This window comes from Cygnus olor, chromosome 8, assembly GCF_009769625.2.
Source record: "Cygnus olor isolate bCygOlo1 chromosome 8, bCygOlo1.pri.v2, whole genome shotgun sequence".
NCBI classification, from domain to species: Eukaryota; Metazoa; Chordata; class Aves; order Anseriformes; family Anatidae; genus Cygnus; species Cygnus olor.
This window is the reverse complement of record NC_049176.1, coordinates 29,135,963-29,162,774: the sequence shown is the minus strand read 5'-3', so window position 1 is coordinate 29,162,774 and position 26,812 is coordinate 29,135,963. Positions and strand designations below refer to the sequence as shown.

At 46.5% G+C, this 26,812-nt stretch overlaps 3 protein-coding genes across 4 annotated transcripts in view; 2 read left to right on the top strand and 1 right to left on the bottom strand.

Moving 5' to 3' along the window:
- Positions 1 to 2,331: 2,331 nt before the first annotated feature.
- LOC121074004 (cytochrome P450 2J2-like) lies at positions 2,332 to 12,205 on the top strand. The gene is made up of 10 exons (XM_040565668.1): positions 2,332 to 2,394; positions 3,050 to 3,316; positions 4,869 to 5,031; positions 5,640 to 5,780; positions 7,325 to 7,485; positions 8,264 to 8,440; positions 8,965 to 9,106; positions 9,286 to 9,473; positions 10,377 to 10,515; positions 11,147 to 12,205. The coding sequence occupies exons 2-10, from the start codon at positions 3,110 to 3,112 to the stop codon at positions 11,323 to 11,325; spliced, it is 1,497 nt and encodes a 498-aa protein (XP_040421602.1). The 5' UTR covers positions 2,332 to 2,394; positions 3,050 to 3,109; the 3' UTR covers positions 11,326 to 12,205.
- A 1,559-nt stretch (positions 12,206 to 13,764) lies between these two features.
- LOC121074003 (cytochrome P450 2J2-like) lies at positions 13,765 to 19,795 on the top strand. The gene is made up of 10 exons (XM_040565667.1): positions 13,765 to 14,225; positions 14,441 to 14,772; positions 15,352 to 15,514; positions 15,758 to 15,907; positions 16,375 to 16,535; positions 17,227 to 17,403; positions 17,640 to 17,772; positions 18,031 to 18,218; positions 18,730 to 18,868; positions 19,151 to 19,795. Exons 2-10 carry the CDS (start codon positions 14,584 to 14,586, stop codon positions 19,324 to 19,326), a joined length of 1,476 nt encoding a protein of 491 aa, XP_040421601.1. The 5' UTR covers positions 13,765 to 14,225; positions 14,441 to 14,583; the 3' UTR covers positions 19,327 to 19,795.
- A 3,118-nt stretch (positions 19,796 to 22,913) lies between these two features.
- The window catches only part of HOOK1 (hook microtubule tethering protein 1), a 32,257-nt gene continuing 28,358 nt past the window's right edge, over positions 22,914 to 26,812 (bottom strand). For both annotated transcript variants that reach the window (XM_040565651.1, XM_040565650.1), the window contains exon 22: positions 22,914 to 26,610. In XM_040565651.1, coding sequence (XP_040421585.1) covers positions 26,452 to 26,610 — 159 coding nt within the window. In that variant the 3' untranslated portion in view covers positions 22,914 to 26,451. The remainder of the gene's footprint in view (positions 26,611 to 26,812) is intronic.

Here is a 26,812-nt window from a genome sequence, read left to right as displayed (position 1 = left end):
TTGCCCCTGGGTCCGTTAGGACCCACCTGGGTTGGATCAAGAAACGGCAGCTGTGCATGCACGAAGCCCTTTGGGACGTGGCCCTAGCACGCACATTGGGGTGGTCCCTGCTGTTCACCAGCTTGCTCGTGGTGAAAACCCTTACAGCTCTGATGCAAGGAAGAAAGAGCAGCAAAATATGCCGTGGTTCCTTTGACTTTGCTGGAGCCTGTTGGTTGACATGACCCGAGCATGCAGCTCCCCAGGCAGGTGGGGATCTCACACCTCCAGCCTCCTCGAAGCCTTGCAGGCTGCAAGGGGAACCGCAGAGTTGTTACTTGACTGAAAAAAAAAAGTGTTCGGGGGGAAAATTGTCTCCAGTCACTCTCATTTTGCATGTGATTTTTCCTACATATGTTTCTAATCATTAAGAAATTCTGTAGCTTAAATAATGCTCTGAAAGTACGGTAACTGTTGGACTACATTCTGTTGTAACCTTATTGAATTTCACTTCTCTGGAAAAAATAATGGGATACTATATCTTGAAAAACAAATGGTAATTGCATTTTTAACAGAATGTTTCTCTTTGTGTTTCAAAACCTTCTGCACACAGTTAGACATCTAGCCAGGGAAGAAGGTACAAAGCATATGGGCCAATTTCTGTCTGTTGGCTGTTCAAGATGCCTTAATATTTAAGCAGTGATGGGTGTGTGTCCATGCAATATGGCACAGTGTATCTATCTACTCCGTGTCTGCGAGCTCAGGTGAGGTGGCCAAAAAGTTGTGTACTGGGGTCAGAAGAGGCATTCTAGGAGGAGCTGGGGAAGGTGGATTTATGTCTGCTCCCTATTAGGTGTCATGGTACCGTCCTTATCTCACATTAATTCGCATTTGGGCAATTAGGAACACTGAAGACTGATGTTCTTGTGCTCATGGTGAGGACCAGAGACACAAGTTCATCTTCCAGGTGACCAAGATGTTACAGCGAAGGGTTCTGTAGAGACTGCAAAAATAGGATTTGTGCAGCACTTCTGCATTGCCCATACACGAGAGTGCTATCACTTCCTGAGTGCTTTGGGGATGTGCACATCACCATGAGCTGATTTGATTAAAAAATGGGACCCAAAACAGCATCGTTGCAATGCAGTTTGGCAACGTGCTGGTGTTGTCTACCAAGGTTAGGAGAGCCGTGGTAATACCAGAATCCCCTTCCCTCATTTTTAGTAAATCTAACATGTTAAGGACTTTGTGAAGAAATGCATTTGGACATGTGAAGCTTCAAGGCAAAGTAATAGGCATGAGGTTTCTGACTGACAAGACACATGTGAGTACATGCAAAATGTGCTCCTCCAGCTAAAAATAACATTTCTCCTGTCAACCACGATGCATCCACCCCCACAACACCACCCAGAAGAACACATTAACACCTTGGCTTTGCACGTAGCCCAATTCACAGCAGCCACAAGTGGTAGAGGGATCTGCACTCTGTGTGCATGCTGACAAATCATATGGCATAGCGAAGAACAGAGGAGTGAAACTGGGCTAGCAGAAGTTGACGCCTTATCATCACAGTCCCTTTGAGCATGCTGCAGGCTGACACCTCCACCAACCGAGTCATCTCCCCGATGCCAGGATGAAGAGCACGAGCCCACTATCCTGATTTAGCCTCCGAGGCTCGGCTCACCACACCAGGAAGGTGCATCAATGCAGACAGGTGGAAGGAGCACTTCAGGTGTGTTGGCATGGGGACAAGCAAAGAATGTCCAACCACTGCTCCTCACAGCTGTACTACAGTGATGAGTAAAATGCACCTTGTAGACCAGTGATGTGGGATATTTCTCCCAGTACTGCTTCTCATTTTGTGCCTAATACCATCCAGAAACCTGTAAATAGTATTTCAAACCAAGAACTGTTGGGTTGCAAATAGGCATCACCCTTGGGAAGGAATCCTACAGTACCTAAGGCACAGGTCTGTCATATAGGCTGCGTGTGCTTCCACTGGCACCACAGTCCAAGGCAGTGGAACACATGGACAGTAAAGCTTTCAAAAGAGTTAAAAGACTAGAGAAATATCATTTTTTTGCCCAAAGATTACTTCCTGTCAAAATCTGCTTCTTTTTTCTCTTATAAGTCAAAGCTTTCTGAAAAGTGCTGAACACAATAAAAATTTACCATGCTAACCTTCTTACCATAATTTCTGGGCAAGTCTTTTTGAAAATCATCACCGACAGTTCAAATTTAGTTTGTTTGCACAGTACAGTTCTTAAAAGGTTAAAAAATGTTGTGAAAATATGGGCAGCTGGCAAGGCTGATTCATGGACACAGACGTCACCATCAGACCATTGCAGTCTTCTCCTGGACAGCACGAAGCTTTACTCAGAGGAGATTTTCGGAAACCCAGGAGATTAAAAAAACGTAAATTCCAATCTCTCCTTTAGCCGGCAAGCGCATGAGCCTATGTTCTCACTCCTGAAATTAAGCTCTTTAACTCTCATCTAAGTGGCCAGGCAGAGCCTTGGGCTCTTGCAGTTCTTCCCTTGCCTGAACTTCACCCGACGCCAGCAAAGCCAAGAAGGCTTTGGAGGGCGTTGAAGGCATCTAGCCCTTCACAGATGGTGCTTAGCAGTTAACAGGATCAGCACCTCAGCAACTTGCAGGCTGTCCATCACCTCAGATGCCTTACAGTTTTTAAATTATGTAACGCCCACCATATGTAATTAGCTAAGTAAGCCGCTTTCACAACCTCGAATGTTTGTAATGCTTATAATCCTGGTTGGGTATCTGTATAAAGGAGCTCTTTGTTAAGGGCAGAAGGGAGGAATTTTCATCTATAAGAAAACCAGGGACTTTACACAGATGTAAAGCTAAATGTTTGAAAGATCGCTTTTGTTTGGCAAACAGTTGAGTTTTGGGGGTTGTTTTTGGAGGTCCCAATGTTTAAACTTACTTAGCAAGTGGTCTGGCACTAGCCATACATGCAAAAGCAGCTTGCCTATGGTGAGTCCTGTCTCAGTAAGCTATAGGCATCCTAGATATTTTTCTTTCTAGTCCTTTCTTACTCCTGTTTCAGCAACTCTAACACCAACATCGTCCCTTCCTGGGATGAAAAATTGTGAGTTCACCAGCAAGCATGGAGCTTCAGCTTTGGCCTGTTTTGGTTTCTCTGTTGGAAAAGCTGAACAGGTGGATGCTCTTGGTGATTCTTGTCACATTCCTTTTGATTATTGACTTTGTGAGAAAGAGACGTCCCAGGAATTTCCCTCCAGGGCCACAGCTCTTTCCTTTTGTGGGAACCATTGTGGACTTAAGGCAACCCCTCCATCTTGAGATGCAGAAGGTAAGGACGTTTCTCCTACTAATAATATTTTACCTCCTCAGTGACTTTTGTCACCTAACCTGCAAAGCAAAGGTAGGTCCTGAAGAACAAGATGTATATTAACTGTGTATGATAGCAATCATTCTTGGTTTTAACCCTTACCACCACCTCCTCTTCCATGGGAGTTGGAAGGTTTGATGGAAAAGAAACTCGTACCAGATGAAAGCCTCCTCTTTCTTCCTGTTGGACCACGGCCATTTTGTGCCTGAGCCCAGGAACGGTTTGGAGAAGCCATGCCAGACCGGGGGAGGGATGGCAATTGCCATGTTAAAAACAAATTGTTTGGACAATGAAGATCACGTCTCAAAGCTCTTTTTGCTCAGAGGCTAACAGTTTGCCCCATTACATCTGAAATAAACATTAAGGCCCAGAGTTAATCTTCTCCATGGCTTCTTCTGTACCACAGAAAGAGGCAGAGAGAGCTCTAGAAAGGTTTCCAGAGTTTTGACTCCCACCAAAGCCAACGACACATGCTGTTTACCTTGTCTGAAAAAGTGGGAGAAAAGGTTCTGACATGCTGGTCGCAAATATCCTTTTAGTGACTTTTTGTCTCTCGCTTTTACTTAAAAGATTGACACCATCCTATCTACCCCAGATTTTCACAGCCCACTAGCATAGCTGTCACCAGGGGAACCTTTGAGGAAGGCTGAGACAGTATGCTCAGGATATTGGGTCAGTAATGCACAGTTGTTACTAATAAAATTAATCGCATTAATTTACGCACATACAATGACAGAGTTGACCATTTGACCTCAGGCAGATTTCGTAAGTCACCATGTCAGTTCGGGGCGACCATGTGTGTCCCTCTTATAGAGTCACACCAAGGAGTACATGGACTGAGACCTTGGCAAAGCAGAGCCCAAGACAGGGCATAATTGTCCTTTGCTCTTATACATCAGGGAGTTAAGTACTGCAGAGGAGAGAATAATGCTAGCAATGTCCATGCAAGGAAAATGGCTATAAATTGGCTATAAATGCATTCAGGCTTAAAATTAGAGGAAGTTTTCTAAGCATCAGCAGTTGGAGCCACTTTCTAAGTGTGACAGCTGGAACAAGAAACCTCACTACTTCAGACAAAGTTGGTGAAGAGGACTACGTGTTGTGCCCTGCTCTCAGCAGCAAGAGCCTGGGCTTGGACACCCAGGGGGTGCCTTTGCCTCTTGTGAAGAGGAGGGAAGGAGCAGGTGCCCATCAGTCACAAAGCAAAAAAAGTCTTTGTTACAATTAATAACAGCTGGGTGAAAGCCATTTCATACCTATCAAAGAATATGAGCAAACCATCCCTCCCACACTGCATACAGCTCACTAACATTTCCTGTGCCATCTCCAGCCTTCATGGAATAGCTGAGGTTGGGTGAGACCTGCGGAAGACTTGAGTTTGGATTTTTCTTAAGTCTAACCCATTGCTCCAAGTGGGACTAAATACAAAGTTAGATGTCAGGCCCTCTCCAGGTTAGTTCTGAAAATCTCCATCTTCTTGCTCTCAGAGGGCGATGAACTCTCTCTCTTTCAGCTTTCCGCTCGCTACGGGAACATTTTCAGCGTGCAGTTTGGAAGTCTGACTTTTGTGGTAGTCAGCGGATACCAGATGGTAAGAGAAGCTCTTGTCCACCAGGCTGAAATATTTGCAGATCGGCCAAATATTCCACTTCTCCAAGAAATTTTTAGAGGCTTTGGTAAGTACAGCTTCTGAGATTTTGCCACAAACGTTTCATCTATTTGCAATGACAACAATCAGAGTGAAAGAAGGCTGAATTCAACCCTCGGTAACTGTGCCAATAAAAGTTTGCGCACAGACGGCAAGTGCTGAAGTGGGTCTAATAACCTCACAGGTATATATTTGAATCTGTCTGGGGTTTAGGGATGACGCTGGGATCAAAGTCAGGTGTTGACCTGGATGAAAGACAACACATAAAAGCAAGCTGTCCAATGACAGGCACACTTGAATAGTTTTCCCCTTCCTTTTCTCTGCCCGGGCTGCACGTAGCTCCAGAGGCGGGGTATGGAGCTCCTGCCTGCAGCTCTGCCAACAGCGTGATAGTACTTACAGTATTTTGGCTTACACCTTTTTTCCCACGCAAAGTGATAAAGTAGCAAATCCATAAAGCTAGATCTTTAGCATAAGCCAATTAGTCTTGAATTTTAATTCCCAGGCAAATCTATGGTTTCTCAATGTCTGCAGTTCTTGTTTGCTTTGGTCTGGGGTTTATAAGACCAATGGCCATTTCTGAATCCCATCACCCGTACTCAACACAGAATCTTTGCTTGCTTTTTCCACCCACAGGGCTCATATCATCAAATGGGCATATATGGAGGCAGCAGAGAAAGTTTGCTTCAGCAACACTGAAAAGCATTGCTGTAAGTTTTGAGGAAAAAGTGCAAGAGGAGAGCCGGTATCTTGTGGAGGCAATCGAGGAAGAGAAAGGTAGGCAGCCCACATGCAGCACCGTGCCCAAACCTTTCACCTAGCCTTTTGCCAGATGAAGGGAGAGACGTAAAACTCTTCCTCCAGGAAGTAAAACTCTTCCTCTTAACATGCAGGCTGTTTCTACAATAGCACAAATTTCTATCTTACACTTCCACACTGTGCCTTTTAGAACTTTTTTTAGACCTCAGGTCCTCAATTTCATTTCTTCCTTATTGATATTAAGCAAATATGTGCTAGGTGTTTATTAAAGTTTTCATGATTATGTGGCTAAGAAAGCCTTTTCTCTACCCTGCGAAGGTATAAATGCAGCTCTCATGATAGCAAGCACGTACACTGAAAGGCTCTGTTAACCTCTGCCTGTCCCTGGTTTTGCAAAGTATTTTAAAACTTGTTTAGTCAGGCTTTCCTTTTGTATCATGCACAGATGAAGCGTGTGCCTTGCTCTTTTATGGTCCAGCTTTTAAGAACTGCCAGAGGGATATTAGTAAGAATAATTTGTATGTTGGTACATGGGTGATGCTGCACTTCAGCTTTAAATAGAAGCAGATGGGGTTTAGCTAATTCTATGGAGCTATATATAGTAAACAAGAAAGATCTAAATAGGAATTGTGAAATTATATACTGAACTTGCTCCATTTTAATTGCTGTTGCACTGAACAGTCCAAATACTTCATGTTGCCAATTGATTATAGTCCTTTACGGTCCTAATCAATAAACTAATTAAGCTGCTGTTTTGGGCCTTTCTTCCCATTAGTAATGACAAATAGTGATCATGTCCATCACTCCAGTATCTGAGCACCAGCCCAGCTTAATTACTTTCTCACGGAGTGGAGAGATCAGCAGTCCTGTGTGTGGTGCCTTGCATTTCAACGCGATGCTCCCCACCATATCGACAGCAGCTCAGGGCTGTGCAGGACTCATTACTGATATTAGGCTCTCATATCACGGCAAGTAGCTCTGGGCTGCCTAAATGTGCCTGAGGAGATGATGGCCTCTGCTCGATAGCCCTCCTTAAGAAAGCAGGTGCGATGAGCATCAGGCCACACATCACTCTTTTAGGAGCCTATGGGCCATAGCAGCCATCTCTGGATTTTCCTTTTTCATTACTTTATGGTGCACGAAGGCCAGCACAAAGGCATTTCTGCAGTGTGATTCGTCTTGAGCTCCCTGCCCAGGCTGTCTTGGTGTTTAAGATGGACACCAAAAACACATTGGATCACACAAACACATACCTGCTTGTTTTCCCTGGGAAACCTTTCAGACCCAGCTTCAGCAGCTCTGTGCTAACACCTGTGTGTGCCGGCAGCCTGGGCTCTATGGAAGAAATGTCCTCAGGGAGAGGGCACCATGGCACACAGTGCCCAACTTTCAGATGGGTGATGGGGTGTTGGGGAGCCCAAGACACGGGGCAAAGCCTCAGCACCACCACTGGTGAGAGGTAGGGGAGGTCCCACCCCAGCTTGACATCTGTAGGTCGGGTACAGAATGTTTTATCTGAGAGTTAAAAGCAAGTTCCGTGGCTTTCATTTTGTTCCCACCAGGACAACCATTTGACCCTCATTACAAAATTAACAGCGCTGTTTCAAACATTATCTGTTCCATAACTTTTGGGAACCGGTTCGACTACCACGACAACAACTTCCAGGAATTGCTGCACTTGCTTGCAGAAACACTGCTGCTCATAGGAAGTTTCTGGGGCCAGGTAAAGCCAGTCTGCCACTTTTGTAACTTCAGCTCCACGTAAGTGCTTGGAAACAAGTTTCTAAGGTACTGAAGCAATCTGTTTTTCCCTGTAAAAAAGATTGTGCTATAAGGAAAATGACCACGGGTATTGTTTTACATGAGGCTGGGTTAATCCATTAAATCCATCAAGAATGCAGGCAAGCAAGTTAAAATTATTGAGGCACATGGAGAAAAAAGATTGTGGGACTGTAAAGCCAACCTTATACCTGACAGAACAGAAAAGCAATGGAAAAATCTTTAAAGTCACCATATTTCTACCAAAAGAAGAGAAAATATTCACAGCACTTGGTGAAAATTCCCACCTCCCCCCTCCCCCTTCCCAGTCAGCCTCTCAAATACTTTTATTTTATGACCAGAAGAACTCAGAGGCATGGTTTATAAGCAAGTAGGCAGCTCTGGGGACTGGCTGCCATAGCTCCTGCATGGCCACAGGCTGGGTCTGTCCTTGCTCCCCCTGACACTCATTTCTGACCCCGGCAGCCACCTCCAACCTGCCCTTCGCAAGAGGTGACAGCGTCGGCCACCCAGTGTCAGAGAACTTTATCAGCAGTAAACATCTGCTTGATTCTTATCTTGTTTCTACTTATTTGCATGTGTAACTATATTGACCTTTGTAGCAAAACTGATTTTTTTTCTGATAGCAAGCGGAGCTAATAAATTGTAGTACTGTCTCAACTGTCATGCCCTGCTTTCCTTTTTAACCCAAGAAGTGCTCTTCTGCTCTGATTTCTCACCAGCTGTATAATGCTTTTCCTTTGATAATGAGATGGCTACCAGGGCCCTTCCAGAAAATCTTCAGGCACTGGGAGAAACTTCAGCATTTTGTGAAGGGTGTGATCGCGAAACACAAGGAGGAGTTGGACCAGTCTGAGTCAGGCGACTACATTCACTGTTACCTGAAGGAAACAGAGAAGGTGAGAAGGAAATACCTAAAGTCACCTAAAGCTTAACCCCCAAAACGAGCAGACAAGACTCAAGACAGTTTTGTTAGAGGGGCCTTCTCCTCCCTACATCATTCACATCCAACTTGAGCAGCAGCAGGAGTCTGATCATTTTGAAAATGCACAGACTTCTTTATTTTTATTTTTCATTTGGAAGTATTTACACTTGTCTTCTTCCATTTTTCATTCTGTCACACGGTGTAGGAGGTTTCTCAGGGAATGTGTTTAGGTTTCTGTGAGAACTCGCAGGACGGTGCTTGTTGTGGTGAAACTTCACATTTAGAAATGTTACCTGCTTTTAAAAGTTCCTATACAGCAGACTTTGAAGCAGGCTTTGGGGGAAACCTCACACTTTAATGAAAGAAAGGGACCAAAATTTCCAAGTCCAAGCATGGTGGATAATAAAAGATTTGAGTTACAGACAGATGGCTTTGGATTTGGGTTTTGAAAGCATCCCCTTTCTACTAAGCACTTCCACTCTTTTCTTTTTACCCAAGTTTAAGGGTGACACAAGTTCTTATTTCCATGAGGAAAACCTGCTCTGCTCCACCCTGGACCTCTTCCTGACCGGGACGGAGACGACGGCGACTGCCATCCGCTGGGCTCTGCTCTACATGGCTGCGTACCCCCACATTCAGGGTAGGGCCACCAATGGGTCCTCCACTATACAGCCCCAAAACAGATGATTGAAACAGAAAATGGAGTTGTTTCCAGGTTCACCATGTTGGACAGGCCTATGGTCCAGCTTTCTTATTGGGAACTTTTTGAGCATAGATCTTTTTTGTTTGTTTGTTTGTTTGTTTGTTTGGTTTCTGTAGAGAAAGTGCAGCTCGAAATTGACGCCATGATCGGCCAGTGCCGCCAGCCCACCGTGGAGGACAAGGAGCACATGCCCTACACCAGTGCGGTGCTGAGCGAAGTGCTGCGGATGGGCAACATCGTGCCGCTGGGGGTGCCCAGGATGTCCACCAGCGACACCACCCTGGCTGGCTTCCACCTGCCCAAAGTATGCCCAGGACAGCAGCCCCCTCCTCGCCCCGCCAGCACGGGGTCTTCACGGCCCCAGCCCCAAATCTCGCCTGGAGGCACCAGCCTGCAGGATCTAATGGAGATATCTCAGCTCTATAGAAAATAGGAGCTGTCCTGATGGACGCTGTAGGGCTGTTATGGGTCTCGCCTCCTTACAGAGAATTGTAAGATCCTCTTGTGTTGGTCATAATTTTCAGTTTTACAAGGTTTCGTTTCATACAAGATGCCTTCCATGAATTACATGAGCAGAGGCCCAAGAAACATAGTAAAGCAAGCAGCTTGGATTTGTTAATTCCACAGAGTATTAAAAATAATCTATTAAAAGTAGCACTCGATAAAAGCCAAGTAATACTTATTGACGTGTATACGTTGTTCTGGCATTATGAAAGCAAATATGAGATTTGGATAGATTGGGTCTCTTCCATGGACATGATTGGTTGCTTCTTGGTAAATTAAAAATGAAAAATCTGGGCATTTTGCTGCACATTGATTGGAATATTTTTCTTTCTCTGATAGAGGATGCGAAGGTAAACCAGACACAGTTTTAATAAAAAGCACAGTGAAAAGGATCAATAAAAAAATTATTTGGTTAAGTTGCTTCCAGTTCCTCTGGGAACATGATTTTATTGGTTTAAGGTTGGTTTATGTTAACATCACCAGTGACAGCAGCACAAGGTACAGATCAACACCATGTTGATAGTGGCACATAGAAGTGAACAATCCTGCAGGCTTTCACCCTTCTTCAACCACGTTGGTTAGGAAAAACATGTTGTGCTTAGTAGTTTACTTTGTGTGTAGAGCAGAGCTAATAATAAACTAGTCTGACAGCACATCGGCTCTTCTTCTCCATGCAAACTCCTCTTTCCTCCACCTCTTGCAGGGCACCATGGTGATGACCAGCCTGACTTCGATAATGTTTGACGAAAATGTGTGGGAGACCCCAGACACCTTTAATCCTGAACATTTCCTGGAGAACGGCCAGTACAGGAGGCGGGAGGCTTTCCTGCCCTTTTCTGCAGGTAGGAAGATGGATGGGGAGATGGGTTTGCTGTTTGCAATGCTTTCTTTTTTCCCCCCATCAGAGCAGGGGGAACTGCTCCGTGTCCAGCTTTCTGCCTCTAATAGCAGCCCATGCCTGGAATTTCCCACAGTGAAAATCCCCTGGCAATTAATACTGACTGCTCTGAGCCGAAGGGAAATCAATTCTGTTATTGCAGGATGAAAAATAAGGCTTTTTCCTCCTGCAAGAACTGTGTAAATGGGCTCGTTTTTTTGTTTTTTTTTTTTTTTGACGAGTCTCCCCTCTTCACCCATCTGAACAGCCACTGCTGTCTGCAGAGCAGGAAACTTCTGGGGACGGTTTCTGTACGATGTGTGGGTGAACATTGCCACCTAACCTTGCTAGGAAGAAAAGCTCCTGCAGCCCGTGCAATCCAACGCAGGCGAGAGGAGCCAGGAGGCAATGGAGACCCCAAACCAGGCCCTTCGGACCCCAGACATCGCCCTCCCTCATGTCCCACCGGCTCCACAGCCCCAGCAAGCCCCCATCTCCTTGAACAATGCAACTCCCCCCTGCTGCTGGAGCAGCTATCGAGGATGATGCTTAAACCTTGCTCCAGACTCAGAGCAGATTTTTTGCTCCTTTTCCAGGCAAGCGGGCTTGTCCGGGGGAGCAGCTGGCCAGGACCGAGCTCTTCATCTTCTTCACCACCCTGCTGCAGAAGTTCACCTTCCAGGTGCCGGCCTGTGCCAAGCTGAGCTTTGCCTTCACGCTCAGCCTGACGCGCTGCCCAAAACCCTTCCAGCTCCGCGCTCTGCCTCGCTGCTGATGCTCCTGAGCCCCCTCCCTGCTGCTTCGGCCCGTCATGCACTGGAAAATGCCCCATTTCCCAACCACCCCCTCAGATTTTGGGCTGCAATGGCGGGTCACAGACATCTAGCACCCAGCGGCCTTGCTTTACCTGTGGGCAGTGGTAGGGAGGGCAGGAGGGCCACACGGCACACTGCAATGAGGACAGCCCTTGGGACACTTCCCTTTGTCTCCTGCCCCCTCCCCTCTATCAGTTTGACAAAATACATGAACTCTAAAGCCTTATGATTTCATTTCCACCCTTAGCAGCTCCCAGGAAGTTCTGGGTTCATGCCCAGCACCATTATGGACACCCAGGTTGCCACAGCAAATCCTGAGCCTCAGGAGGCCTCAGGCCTGGGGCGGTGCACATTCCTCACAACACCCCACTGCTTGCTTTTCCTATGGAAAGCCCATATCTAAGCAGACATTCTTGCGGAGGAAACATCCATTTTTTACTCCCATATATGTGGAAATTTTAAGGAGGTTACCAGGTGGTAGTAGTAGCAGCTCCTACCATAGGCCAGCCCAGGCAGGATGGCACAAGGAGCTGCATCTCCAGCGGGTCTCCAGAAATACGATATTGAAATTGTACAAGCAGGAAAGGCTTATCCCATGTGAGAAAGTAAGTTGTGTTGTTGTGGTAGAACATGTTTTTGAAGTAGAGTGTGTTTTTGCAGCAGAAAACTAACTTTCTGTGTTCAGAGATAGTTGTGTAGTCATAACAAAGAGAAATGTTAAGTAGATAAGTAGACAGTAGAAGGTCTCAATGTTCCAAAATAAGGTAGAAGACTGAGAAAAACAGGATGAGCTGTGTGGGAACAGTAAAAAAAACAAAGATCACAAGTTCTCAAAACATAAGAAAGGAGGAGAAGAAAAAAAAAAAAAAAGAAAAGGAGAAAGGAGAAATTAAAGGGTTGATCAAAAAAAATTGTACATATATGGTATAGAGGAGCATCGAGTAGCTTGTGAACCTGTAGTACTCTGCCAATGAGGAAACACGGGAGGTGATCAGGCATCAGGTAGTAGGCAATAAAAGGTTATGATTTGTTTACTATAATGCGCTTCTAATTCGCAGGATGCCCACCATTGCAATCGTGAATAAAATAGCTTCACACAAGATCCTGTCTGAAGAAAATTATTGAGTTTTTTTTTTTTTTTTTTTTTTTTTTTTCTCACACCCAAGAGCTCTGTGCTCGTAAAACACACGACATGAAAGAAAAGGCCTGGGACCACGCCCAGAGACCTTTCCACAGCCCCGGGCTCAGCAGGTGGTCCTGGGGGGCACAGGGCCATGACAGAGACCCTGCTCCTGCCCACACTGGGATCTCCCTGGAAAAGAGCCCACTGAGTATGCGACTGGTGCGGAAATTTTCCAGTTCTGCAACCAGACTTTAATACTTAAAAATCCCAAGCTGTCTCCTATGCACTTTAGTTTGCAATATAGTCACAGCAAAGACCTTTTTCACTCTTTTTTTTTCCCTCCAACTTTTCGTAAGTGACTTTTCTGTGTGCACACTTGCAGGACACCAGCTAGCTCACAGAAAAGCTGGATTAATTCGCGTTTCCTTTCCCCTGGACTGCGGAGCCCTTGCTGTGCAGTGGCAGATCTGGGCCACATGGGAGAGTCCTCTGCTCAGCCCTGCGCACCTCCCGCCACTCTCGCAGCCGGACTCTAACCGGTTGCTTTAATCTTACTGGTTTTAATTAATGTTTCACAGTTACAGGTGCCTCAGGTGCCTTCTTCTTTTTTCTTTTTTTCTTTTTTCTTTTTTTTCTTTTTTTCTTTTTTTCTAATAGAGGAAAAATAAAGGATCTGTGGGCTTTTTCCACCTAAGGAGTTTTCAGAGCCACTCAGGACTGGACACTGGTTTCTCTCCATTTTTATCCACGCCGGTGCAGGTCTGACCTCTGGTGTGTGGGGACAGCTCGTTTTGTTTGAACTGGCTTAGCAAACAAATGTTGATCTCTTCCACTTTAAACTTGCCTTTCCGTGTTACTTTAGTGCCTCCTTCTCTACTCACACTGTTTCGTGGGAGAGAATAAATGCTTGCACAGTTCCTTTTTTTATTTTTTTTTTCTTTTTTTTTTTTCCCCCACAATTCAGTGGCAAAAAAAAAAGGGGGGGGGGAATAAAAATCAAAGGGGGGGGAGTTTGTAAAGACCCCATGCAATAAAGGCAGGAGGCATGAACTTGTTTATTTTGAGTGGAACATCTCATGTGAGTGAAGGGGAATGCATGCATCTCTGCATGCAGATGCCTAAGTGTGCTTGAAAGCCTGAGGTAAAAAGAGGTTCTCCTCTAAAACGGGCCCTTTCCCCTTTAAGCTCCATGGCAAAGCAGCGATTCAGCTTTTCCAAGTTCATCAGGTGTGCAGGTCACGCAGCAGCTTCGCCCCCTTGCACATGGAGCAGCCCCAGCGGCACTTGGCCACCTCCGTGTTGCTGTCGGCTCCGGACGTCCCCGGAGCGAAGCAGCCAGAGCCGGCTCCTCCACCCTAACATACAACGCATATGTGAAAATGAAGTGTGGTGTGCGCGTGGTCAGACACCCAGATGGCAGCGGGACCCAGCCTCATTAGCAAAAGCAGGGGGAAGGGAAGTCTGCGGGCTGGGAGCAGGGCCAGTGTCACCGCCGGGGCAGGACATGACCATTCCTAGGAGCCGCTTCAGAGTCCAGACGTATTTACGTCCTGCCCTCACCACCCTGCAGAGACGAACCCTCACCCCGTGAGTCAGAGAGCTTGTCAAGGGTTTGTGCAACCTTATCTCGTACATCCCAGCTGAACCCGGCTCGCTCTGGGGCTGTGAGTACCCGAGAGGCAGTCGCCGCGAGCGAGGACAGCGAGAGGTGCTTGGGCAGGGGCCGGGACCATCACGGTGAGGGCACGGCGGTGGTGCTGTGAGGGTTTAATCCCTGCCCTGCAAGGTTCGTTTCTGTGCTCTGCAGGAGGAGGCTGATCGCTGGGGTTTTGTGAGGCAGCAGTGGGGAGGTGGGAGGAGAGAGGGGAATGGGAATTGCTGTTTTGTGGGTTATTTTTAATGGGATCAGAGTTGATGTGTGAGTTAGCTCAGGAAGGGATTTAATCAAATAGGCCTCACGAAACCCGAGGGAGCAGGAGTCCGAAGGCTGCCTGGAGGCCAGGCCAGCCCCAGCCTCACTGCACGGCTCTGCGTGCCCCCCGCTGCACCCGCACACCTTCCCTGCCCTGCCACGTGCCGAGCCTCACCGCCACCCATGCTGCGCCTCCTCTGGGATAGCATCTCCTTCCAGATGCTCTTCATCTTCCTCTTCGTCTTCCTGCTCGTCGCTGACTACATGAAGAGGAGAAAGCCCAAGGATTTCCCCCCGAGCCCCTTTTCCTTACCCTTCGTGGGAAACATGCAATTTCTGAACCTCAGAGACCCTCAAGCCACGATGCAGAAGGTAAGGGGGGGGTTCACATCATTGCAAGGGGGTCAACCCAACCCAGCCCAACCCAACCCAACCCAAAAAAGCCCCACAGCCCACGAGGACTCAGAGGGCTCACCCAGAGGGGGCAGGAGCTTGGCTCTTGATCGGCAGTGACATGGATGAAGTTTGCCCAGGTATAAGGAGCCAGACAACGGGCAAAGGGCATGGCACAATGCCACAGGTCCAACTGTGGCTGCATTTGCATCTGATAGGAGCGGAAGGGCTTTGGGGAGGGCGTTAAACAAGAGTTGTTTAACTCAGGTGAGGCTTGCAAGGCCTGGAAAATGCAACCTGGAGAGTTTTACTTGGTTTATTTCAAATGTACACCAACTCCTGAACACTGATTCAGGAAATGAGGAAAAGAGAGATCACATGCAATCAAGCCAACGCTTGTGCAACCATCCCCTCTCCTCTCCCAAGCTTAGCTTCCCCTATTTGCATTGCAAATCTGCCTGTCCTTCCCTGGGGGTGCAGGACACCAGGGCTGTCCCTGTCCCAACAGACAAATTCTTTGTGAATGAATCCCCTTTTACTTATTTACCCTTTTCCCAGCTTATCGACAAATATGGGAACATCTTCAGCATGGAAATTGGCAGACAGAGGTCTGTGATCGTAAGTGGGCTGCAGCTGGTCAAGGAAGTCCTTGTAAACCAGGGAGACAACTTCTTGGATCGCCCTGAAGTGCCTATTGACGCAGAGATCTTCAGCAGATTGGGTGAGTTACCACTGGGGACACGTCTGACCCTAGTCACAGCGCTGACCCTGCAGACATGCCCAGGAAGGAGGCTGGGGGGCAGCACCGTGGTTTGGCACTCATGCCAAGCAGAGCCATTGGCACGGGTGAAGCCCAGGAGGAAGGGGCAGAGGTCCTGCTCCTCCTTGGGAAAGGCAGAGCCCTCACGCTTCTTCCCCCTGGGGAGGGCACCTGCCTTCGCTCACGGTGGGATGTGTCTGCCAGGGCTGATCTCCTCCAACGGCCATCTGTGGAAGCAGCAGAGGAGGTTCACCTTGACCACCTTCCGAAACTTTGGCCTGGGGAAGAGGAGCCTGGAGGAGCGGATACAGGAGGAGTGCAGATTCCTCGCCGACGTGTTCAGGGAGGAGCAGGGTGAGGACCACGTCCCACAGAAACCAGTCTGGCCCGTTATAATTTCCCCCATGACTCACTGCATGCTAATGCCTGCTGAAAATACCTCCTCTCACACCCAATGCCAGCGCCCTGCCAGCATCCCAGCTTCGTTCCAGGAGTGTTTTGCCCTCCAATTAACTGATGACTGCAGCAAGGTAGTGCCCAAAGCCCACCTTTGGCTTACTGTTCCGTTGCAATATCTAAAAAAATCTCGTGTGCCTGTAAGCACCAATGTCTCCAATTTATCCAAATGGCATTTGCTCTTCTGCAGGCATTTCCAACCTTCCTTTCCAAACAAACATCTCCAATCTCCAGTAGGGTGCCCAGCAGGGGCCACTCACTTCACTTCTACTCGTGGAATATTTTACCTCTGATGACTGTGTTTCCTTTTCCTCCTTTTCTGTGGAGACTGGAAGAGAATTGAACGTTCCCTTTTCCTTCTCCAGGGAATCCCTTCAACCCTCACTTTAAAATCAATAATGCTGTTTCAAACGTCATCTGCTCCATCATCTTTGGCAATCGGTTTGAGTACCACGATGAGAAATTCCAAAAATTGCTGCAGCTGATGGAAGACACCGTTAGACTCCATGGGACCATTATGAGCCAGGTACAGCCCTCCTGCCACCAGCACAGACAGCTTGCAGTTTTGCAAGGCCATGGTTGCTTCTCTGGAGTCAACCTCAAAACTTACAGCCTTTTCATCACTGAACGTAGAGGGTAGGCCAAGTCCAGATGTTCTTCTTTGCTCTGGGACCAGGAGGTCTTCCGTGGTGGTTCCTACAGCTCTGTGGTCCCTCTCGCTCCCTGGAGGCATCCTGGTGAAGCTGCAGGCCCCACAGATGACAGAGCCAAGCTACCCCCAGCTAATTTTCACATGCTTTGGGAAGGAGCTGGATACAGCAGAGGGTTTGGGCAGGTTTCCGCGAGAGGTTATGGGACAGAGAAACACAAAGGGTGCCAGTTCATTGTCATTCCCCATTCCATTGCACCGTGTAGATTCACCTGTCATTTCTTCCTGCCTGATTTTCAAACAGTGCAATGCTCACCTTGATCTCTGTCACCCAGCATCACCTTCCCTGCCGACTGGCGGCCAGCCTCCCCGCTGTGACTCCAAGTAATGCACTAGTCACTCTCACAACAGACACACCAATTTTTTGTAATGCTTTCCTGGAGCTAAGTTATTTCCATCTACTCCAGCAATGTAGCAAGTGTGGCAGTGCAAGCTTCTCAAGTTTTGGTAACAGAACTGTTTTTTCAGCCCTTTATTCAATTTGCTTTTTTTTCTTTTGTGTCCAAAGCTGTACAACTTTTTCCCCACAATAGTAAAGTACCTGCCTGGATCCCACCAAAACATTTTTAGAAACTGGAAGCTGATGAAAAGTTTTGTGATTGAGAAGATCAACAAACACAAAGAGGACTGGAACCCCTCAGAGAGCCGGGACTTCATCGACAGCTACCTGGAGGAGATGGCCAAGGTCAGCAAGCAGAGCAAACCCTTCTGCAGTGGGGATTAGAAGTCAGGAGGGACAAGAAACAAGCCCAAATTCTCCACCTGAGCTGCCGGGGTTGCCATTGATGTGCTTAGGATGGACACTGAGTTTGGGGCACCCATCGGTGGGATGGGGCTGCAGGGGGCTTGGGGCTGACGTGGCGCAGGCAGGACGGGGAAGTCCTCGCTGTTCGTGCAGCACTAACACACCTTTTTGTGAAGCCCAACGGCAGCAATTTGCGTGAGGAAAATCTGGTGGCGTGCACACTCGACCTGCTGTTTGCCGGGACTGAGACCACCTCCACTACTATCCGCTGGGCTCTGCTCTATATGGCCATGTATCCCGAAATTCAAGGTACAGTTAGCAACGGGGCAGTACATTTGCCTGTTTTAGCTCTCAAAGCTCTGTAGGAGACTCTCTTTGAGAGAAAAAACAGGAATCCCCCTGCACTCACACAAACAAGGTACAGTTTTTTTTTTCAGGAGTCCCCTGGTGCTCCATGACTGACCTGGGCTGGTCCTTCGGGGACCCTCACAGCAAACACCCCGCATTGTCCCCGGGGTTTTTTATGTTTTTGCTACACCTTGGCTGACCCTTGCTCTTTCCAAACAGCCCGCGTGCAGGCCGAGATCGATGCAGTCATCGGGCAGTCGCGGCAGCCAGCCCTGGAGGACAGGAACAAGATGCCCTACACCAACGCTGTCATCCACGAAGTGCAGAGGAAAAGCAACATCATCCCTTTCAACGTGCCCAGACTGACAGTGAAGGACACGGTCGTGGCCGGCTTCTGTGTGCCCAAGGTAACCCCACTTCTGAGCACCAAGGTGCAAGGAGGAGACTCCGCTTCCCAGGCACGTTTCAGGGGCCGGGTCACTCACCCGCAGGCAGGAGGGAACCAACCCGCAGCATCCCTGCCCCTTCCAGAGCTCACTCCTAGCGATCACGTGGGGTTTTTTTCTGTCCAAACACCGTTCTCAAGCGCAGTGAATCGTGCACACCCAGGCTGAACGCTGTGGGGCAAGGCCCCTGCGCGCACCACTCAGGCACGGATCCCTTATCACACAGCTGTGGTTTGGATGAACTTTGGCCTGTGGTTGCAGCAAATAAAAATACTGATGACAGCAAATTGTGGGTATATAATCACCACAACTCCAGCATAGTAGGAAAAACCAGCCACGTGATGGGAGTTAACAAATACTTGCACCAGCTTTGACTATGAATGCTCTTCATGGCAAGAAAGGAGGATAAAAATCCACCTCCTGTTGGCGGTGGCAGGGAAGGTACAAAGTGGTTTTCTTTTTCTCACCTCAGGGCACTATTATGATCCCAAATTTAACCTCTGTGATGTTCGACAAGGAGGAGTGGGAAACCCCAAACACTTTTAACCCTGAGCATTTCCTGAAGGATGGTCAGTTCCAGAAAAGGGAGGCTTTTATGCCATTTTCTGTAGGTAAGATTTGCTGGATTTGGGTGCTTCTGTACTGAATCACTGGACTGGGTCTTCCAGCTGCACGATGGAGACAGCAAGTCACCCAGGTTGGGGGCAGCCCGTGCTGTAACACCTTGGGAAGCTCAGTTTGGGTGCAAAACTGGTCTTTGAAGCATGACGTGGGCAAGGCGGTGTGGGCTGGGTGATGCTCCTGCAGGGGGCGGGTGCCGAGGCTTTTTCAGCAGAGAAACCAACGCGGCAGCCAGCAAAGGCTGAAGGCGCGGTGGGTGGCTGTCTCCGCAGGGAAGCGTGCCTGCCTGGGCGAGGTGCTGGCGCGCACCGAGCTCTTCCTCTTCTTCACAACGCTGCTCCAGAAATTCACCATCCAGGCTCCGCCGGACACCACCCTCAGCCTCCAGTTCAAGTTGGGCATAACACTGGCACCCCATCCCTACAAGATCTGCGCCGTGCCGCGGTAGGGAAGCCGTGGCCACTGTTCTTGTAGAGAGAACATCTTGGCTGCGAGGTACCAACCTCCTGCCTGCAGGGAGAGGCCGTTTTTTCCTTTTAAAGCAATAGCAAAATAATTTATTTTTACAAACAGACCTTGCAGTCTGTATCAGATCAGAAAGGCAGTTAGTACAGGATCTGCCAAGGCACTTTTTGGGCTTGCAGCACGGCACTGCAATGAACGAGGGACTAAGGGATTTCTTAATTTATGATGGATGGCCAGAGTTCACCTTTGCATTCTCTAAAGTATTCCTAATTTTCTTGCCATGTTCTCACTGTTAGCCCTTGTTTTACAACATTAATACAGGTAGCAACTGGTAACATTTTTTGCTTTATCTTTGGCAAATAATTTGTAAACAAAAAAAAACTAACATCTCTCTTGTGCATCAATAAATCCTTCCTGAAACATTTTTGCCATAAAGCATTTTGCAAAGCGAAGAGCAGCTCAGGCACTTCCCAGCACTGTCTGTAGCCACCAGTCATGCCAGCGCTCTGGGGGATGGGGACACGCGGGTAGAGGTGGCCGCACAGAGCGGCGCTGAGCTGCGCAGTGCCCACACGCACCACCGCAGCACTGCTCTCCGTTAGCAGAGAGGTTGGCACACGAACAGTGAAGGCAATTCATGCAGGCCTGATGAATATGAATGACCCTAACAACATGAGTGAGCCAGCAGGAAAACTACAAAAGCCTGTGGCTGGGTTCTGGCACACCACAGTAATTAATGGTGTGACACCCACACAGAGCACAGGCAGTGCCCTCTGCTTCCGACCTCTCTCTATAAAATCTGCATCTGTAGCTACAGAAGTTGTGGGTCCTGCCTCCTAGAACATGCTAACTCATCCCCCTTTACCTGCTCTGCGTTGTAAAGGGGGCTGGCACGCACGGGGTGGAGGGGGGAGCTCCAGCAGGACGCACAACTGAGCCTGCTGCACTCAGTCCAATGGACAGAAGGGCCCCTGGAAAACACCGGTGGCAAGTTATCGTTATTTAAAACCACCACACGCCTGGTGAAAGTGTCCCAGGACTGGCTGAGGGTTAACGCCAGTCGTACATCGGCTCAGAAGGGCTGTGCCCAGCGAGGCCCCAGGCACGAGGAGCCGCAGCTCGGGGCAGCAGGACCAGGATGCCTGGCAGGGAGCCAGGGCACAGCGCAGCACCACCAAAATGTACCTCCAGCTCCCCGGCACCTGCTGAGGAAGCAAGGACAGAGCGATCTTTTCCTGTTCATTTTTCTCAGCACCAATTTTTCCCAGAGCACTTGTGTGTGTGCACGTGTTCCCAGAGGAAGCTTTTTTTTTTTTCCCTGCATCTCTTCTGGGAATTCAGTCACCCCCCTAAGAACTTAAAAGCATCTTTTTTCATGCAAGTGGTAATGCCCAGGTGGGTTTTGTTTTTTTTTTTTTCCCCCACCTCTCTCTCCAAACCTGAGCTTTCTCCTCCACACATGGAGAGGAGGCAATGAGGAATGCTGAGCTGACACTGCAGACCTGCACACTGTACCCAAGCACAGCCACACAACAACGCAGAAATGACAGTGGGTGAACACCGCTTCTGGCAAGGCTCCTTTGAGTGCAGGACTTGGCAGGGAGGCTCTGCCCCAGCCTCTCATTTTCTGTGGCAGACACAGTCAGGAGGAAGACAACAGGTTGAACTAAGATGTCATTTCTGGCACTTGAGGCTCCTGTTTTACAGCTCTGTAAGACAGAGATGTGAGCGCATACAGTGGGAACCAACCAACCAACCTATTTTTCAAGATGTAGACTTGACCGGGCGCCTACCAGAAGCAGAATAAGACAACCCTGACCCTCCTCTCCCCACACCCTCGTGCCAGCAGCCCTCCTGTCCTGCTCCCAGCGAGACTCTCCCGCATCTTCCCTTCACAACAGAAACAGGGAAGTTCCTTTGATTTTCCGGACCTTATGTTCTCTCTTTTCCTTCCTTATGAGAGCAAAAAGGGGAAGGAAGGGTTGAAGTGGGCTCAATGCCTAGAATCAACTGGAAAAGGGAGGTGGGAGCAGTGATGTTTCTCTTGTGCACATTACTCCCAAAGCACTACCAGTCTGCAGGTGTCAGGTTTTTTTTTTTTCCCCCTCCTCCTTGGCTCAGTTTCCAGTTTCCTTTCCCAGGCTGCTGCTATATACAAAGGCTTCCTTCCCCTCCAGGTCTCCATTTGGTAAGTAAAGCTCTGAGCACAGAGCACATTTCACATGACTGTTCTGCACAGTGGCTCCTTACATGTTCCCCCACACACCCCTAAACCATCTCACACAGTGGCTGACCTCACCCCCACCCCTTCTCTGCACCGGGGTCTGTACTGCTGCGGCTCTCTTCCAGGGACATCCATCACCTCAAAATGCAAGCCTCTTGCTGCAGCGCTCGTCTCTGAAGGAGCTACCAGAAAAGGTGTAAGCAAACAGGGTCCCAGGGCCAGGCAGCCTGACTTGGATGCTGCTTTGGGTAAACAAGTACCTGGAAACCAGCCCCCCTGCACACAGCATCCCTTGCTCTGCTCGTTCCTCCCCTGCTCAGGAAGGCAGCGGTGGCTCCCAGTGTGTGCCCACAGCAGCTCCCCTCAAGCTGAGCCACAGATACTGACTGAAAACATCCTGCAGCTTGGCTCAGGCTTCCTGTGCAGCTGATAACCTCTTTCCTTCCCTTCTCTCTCAAATAAACGCCTGCAGTCTTGTTCTCTGAAAATGTTTTTAAGTCCTGTCTTAGAAATAACACACATGCACACAAAAGAGAGATTCTTCTGTATCTGGCCATTTGCTTCACCCTCCCTGGGACATCTCTACCAGCACAAAGACCCTTCTGCATCAGGATATCCCTCAGCTCCCCCTCCTCATGGATAACAGGCAATACAAGTGTTTGCTTACATGTCAGGCTGCTCAGGCCAAGGATCGCAGTTCAGAGAAAAGAAAAATCAAGCTCTGTGGTAAAAGCAGGTCTGCAACAAGGCCCCTGAGGGAAATTTGCCACTTTCTCCCTGCTGCTCTTCATGCTAGAGCCCTGAGTGGCTGCCTGGTCTCAGTCTCACTTCTAGGTTGAGGTTAGGGCTCAGGAACAGGGAAGTTGTCCAACTAACAACCTGCAACACAGACTGAAGAGAGCAGTCAGTTTTCTTATCCAAACAAAAATGGGCCAGGGGTTGCGGAAGCAGGTACCTGTTCATCAGTGTTCTCTATGGTGTGGCTGAGGAGAGCATGCAGGGATCTGAACTTGTTTCAGTAGCTATAAGCAATCACGTAAGTCATTTGACAGCTCATTTGTAGCAGGCTTTAGCCTTTCCACTTCAGATGACTGCCAGCCAGTTGAGGAGAGGGAACCAGCTCGACATAAAAGAAGAACTGTAAGCTGGAACAAGCTGAAAAGACAAGGCGAAGGCAGCACTCCTCAGATTTGCTGCTGTAAGACACGTATCACATAATGGGACATTTGGGACAGTGTGACTGTAACAACATGCAGAGTCACTTCATGTGTTGCCTACAAGTACGGATACTTACAGCAGCTAGGGACCATTAAAGGCATTGCTTGGAATAAAGACACCAATAAATTAATTTTAAAAATCTTTATGTGAATATAAAAGAATTATTTCCAAAGAAACAAAACAAAAAAGATTAAAAATTAGTGCAACTTTTCAGGTTCTATGCAACACAGTGTTTACATTTGTTTTAAACTGACGATGTAGACACTGATACACAGAAAAATCTTAACTCTAGCTTGACTAGTGGGGGGAAAGGGAAAAAAGCAAGGAAGTCTTAAGAAAATCATTTTACAGACATTATATACTCAAACAATTGTTTTCATTTTCTATTTCCTAAACTATGGCTACTTAAATAAAACATCGGTATTGCTTATATTACTTATTTCCAAGTAAGTTTATATTGTATAAAATAGAATACCCATATACATATATATTTATTGAAGGAAAAAAAATGAGTTCAGTGAAAATTATCGTTTTCTTAATCCACTACAATACAGCTGCTCCGAAAGTCTTCTCAAAACTGCTGCCTGATCCACTTTAAGAAGAACCTACTAGCCCCAAATTTGTATTATTGCTACAAAACACTTCTCTTCCATAACAGTTATTCTTAATCTCATATAAAGAAAATTATGAGTTAACAAATGATATGTCAATCAGAACTTATTTTTGCTTCTTTGGATCTGTATTACCCGTTTTACCAGAAAACGACCAAAATTACTAATAGTGCTGATTAAATTCAGCAATATTCCATGATTTCAACTCATCATTTGAATCTGTTCTTAACCGTGAAATCTGGGTATGACACAGATTAATCCTGCTGCAGAGCCAAGCAGCCTCCTTCTTTGCCCTGCCCCAGCAATGGCCAGAGCTTAGCAGTGGCGCACGCTGCATCAAACAGCACTTAGATTAACATCGTTCTGCTGTTGTGCCACGTGAAATTTAGCCATAACACAGCAACTCTAGTAGTAGCCGTGTTTGACGTTAACGAAGTTAATATTAAAACGATATTTATTACGATCCTTTCTGCACACCCAGATGAGCTGAAGTGAGTACAACAGTATGGCTTATCAAATAGTTATTTCTGCAGATCAGTTCCTCATTCACAGAACGTAATGCAAGTTGAACCAGCTATAAAATAGCCACTCTTCCACAGGTTCTCAAAATCCCAAAGAAACGCTAAATAAGGTTGCATTTAGCCACTTACGTTTTATCAGTTGGAAAAATCCCAAATAAGTAAAATCTTTTCTAATATGTGAACACCTGATTCATTTTCGGCATCCCCAATAAGAATCCTGGGGACTACCCTGCCCTGAAAAAGGCTTATCCCCAGTAGTAGTTCAGTATTTAAATTTTTTCATTGCTACTCAGAAGACAAGCTTCTAATTAAACTATAGGGAGGTTCTTGGTCATTTTTGGTCCCAGGGTCTGCAGTTTTGAGAAGCGTACATCAAAGACATTTGCTCCAAGGTTTTCACTATTCAGCACCTGATATAACTACTGACACAGCTCTACCACTGTGAGAACAACAAATGTATCAAGCCTATTAACTAAATGAATACTTGAAGGATGTCCATGAAAGTTTTCATGCTGTAAAGAACAAAAGCTGAGACCCATTCAACACCATCAGTGACAGTTTCACATTTCACTAGAACACACCGAAGTACTAGGCTTTAGAAAAGTGAGAGTAAGCCTTAGCAAGATGCTTATGTTCCGCTGCTCACCACCAGCTCCCACACCACTAACAGATTAAATACACAATTGTATCTTAAGAATAATAATAATTAAAAAAAAAACAAAAAACTATCACTGCAGCAGTAAAAGACTTCAAAACCCAAGAGGTAGTCCAAAAAAGCAGAGTCCTGAAGAACACAACCTGACAGCCAAAACTGTCCAACAACACCTCGTTTGCAATATTCTGTACCTATCACCTTTCACGAGTCTGGCTTTTAAATGCCTCGTGTAGACGTAAGTTTTGCAAGGAGAAATTTTCACGGAATGCCTAAACGTTTAACACTGTAAGCCATCACCTCAATTAAGAAGCAACGCTTACTAAGTATTAAAAATGAATACTTCCCTTTTCTCTAGCATTGCATATAATGCCCAAGAAAAAGATTAAGATGCTTGCGAAGGAAGAAATCAAAGAGCAAGCCATACTGAGGGGCATGCAAACTGCAAGGCTACGCAGAATTCACAATTCAAAACATACTCAAAGTAGCAGAAAATTCTGCAAAAGCAAAGCTGAACCCAGTTCTCAAAAGATGGCCTTAGTGGTACAGACAGACATATGCTTTCACTCATGCATATGGTTGAGATTTACATTAGGTTTTGGACTGGTACAGCACCCTCAACTACTTAGTGTTAAGTGCATTCATTTAAGGCGTGCTGTAATTTTATTTCGTTTAACCACAGGTACAATGAGATTGTTCTAGACAGTTTGCAAAGAAGAATGGAATTAGCAAACTTCTTAAAAATACAGTTTGCAACAAAAATAAGACACTTTGTAAATAAAGTGACATCATTTTGTGAAAGGTAGCAACTTGCCCCACCCAAATTTCAGGTATTAATCCCAATCTCATCTTCCTAGATCTAGATACTGGAACTACTACAGTTTATGCACTCTTCTCCCTGCCAACAAATAATTTTTGCCACCAACAATTAGCAAAGCAATCTTTCATTTACCTGCATAGCACAATTAGTTCAGAATAACTGCAGTGAAACCACATTTAAAAATGAAGAAAATTAATTTCTATTCAAGAGGTTGTATAAATAGCTGGAAATAAACGGGTTTCCTTCCCACCCACACCAACACTACCTGCGCCCTGGCCTCTCACTCTCCCCCTGCCATAAATGCAGTGTACCAATGCTCCAGACTTTTAAAACATAGCCCAGACTTCAATTAATACAATAGCTTTTTTTTTTTTCTTAAACAGGAAAAGAAGTCAGCTTATTTGGCTTTGGTGAATTCAACATCTTAAAGACAGGCTTTCCTTAGTGTATATATGCACAGACTTAATCATTATTTAAATAGACTGAGTAATTGTGCCTCTGACTTGAGATGACAAAGCCTGTCTTCTCTTATACAAGTCAATTAGTACTACATTATTTTTTTTTTAAATAAATGGAAATATTTTCTTACTTCTAAAACTGTATGTTATATTATTTAAAAAGCATTTTTAAAACTTGGTACTGATCTTTTAAATTTATTTTTAGAAGAGCCCAGCAAAAACGTCAAATATTGCCAGTTTCCTGAAGTACATTTTTGCATAACATCTCCCTGTTACAAAAGTTGACTCTCTAGCCCAAACACTTTAAATAGCTTTAAATATATAGTGCCAATTTTTATATTTACAATATATTCTGAAGGCAAATATAAATCTTAAGTTGTGCTTGTAAATACATACTGCAGTTATTAAATCTACTTCTACTTGGAAAACTATGTACTACCTTCTAGATACCACCAATCAAATTTATCACTTCTTGATAGGTTCTGATGTTGAATTCACATTTGCCCTCCATCATAACCTCCTCTTTCATCAAGTAGTTAAAGTGGAAGCTATAAAACATTTAAGGACACTTAAGCTTGTGAGTTTCCCTCATGGTCCTCGTGGTTCAATCAGATGTTGCACCCGGTACTTTAACAGTGAGATTCCTTCTGGTATTGGTGACATGGCGTTGTTGAGCTAGGAAGGAGCGTCCTGGGCCATCTCTGCAGACACCGCTACTGCCAACCAGTCTAGCTTCCATACCTAGTTTCTGGAGGGTTAGGCTCTGTAAATGAAGTAGATAATACTTAACACTACAGCAAAACAGAAGAAAAATGGGTCATCTTTCATACACAAAACTAACGTTTACTTAACATGCACAAAGAATTGCTTTTATTATGTTTCTAATATAGCCTTGTGGTGCCATGCAAGATATGAACCAATGCAGAAGAAAGTAAGATTCATTCATTACATGTTAATTTTAGTTC

Bases quoted from the DNA above. Each gene is read 5' to 3' on its own strand.
- LOC121074004 (XM_040565668.1), top strand. From the start codon at position 3,110: ATGGAGCTTCAGCTTTGGCCTGTTTTGGTTTCTCTGTTGGAAAAGCTG. The intron at 3,317-4,868 runs GTAAGGACGTTT...TCTCTCTTTCAG, and splicing joins TCCATCTTGAGATGCAGAAG to CTTTCCGCTCGCTACGGGAA. The intron at 5,032-5,639 runs GTAAGTACAGCT...TTCCACCCACAG, and splicing joins AGAAATTTTTAGAGGCTTTG to GGCTCATATCATCAAATGGG.
- LOC121074003 (XM_040565667.1), top strand. From the start codon at position 14,584: ATGCTGCGCCTCCTCTGGGATAGCATCTCCTTCCAGATGCTCTTCATC. The intron at 15,515-15,757 runs GTGAGTTACCAC...TGTGTCTGCCAG, and splicing joins AGAGATCTTCAGCAGATTGG to GGCTGATCTCCTCCAACGGC. The intron at 16,536-17,226 runs GTACAGCCCTCC...TTGTGTCCAAAG, and splicing joins ATGGGACCATTATGAGCCAG to CTGTACAACTTTTTCCCCAC.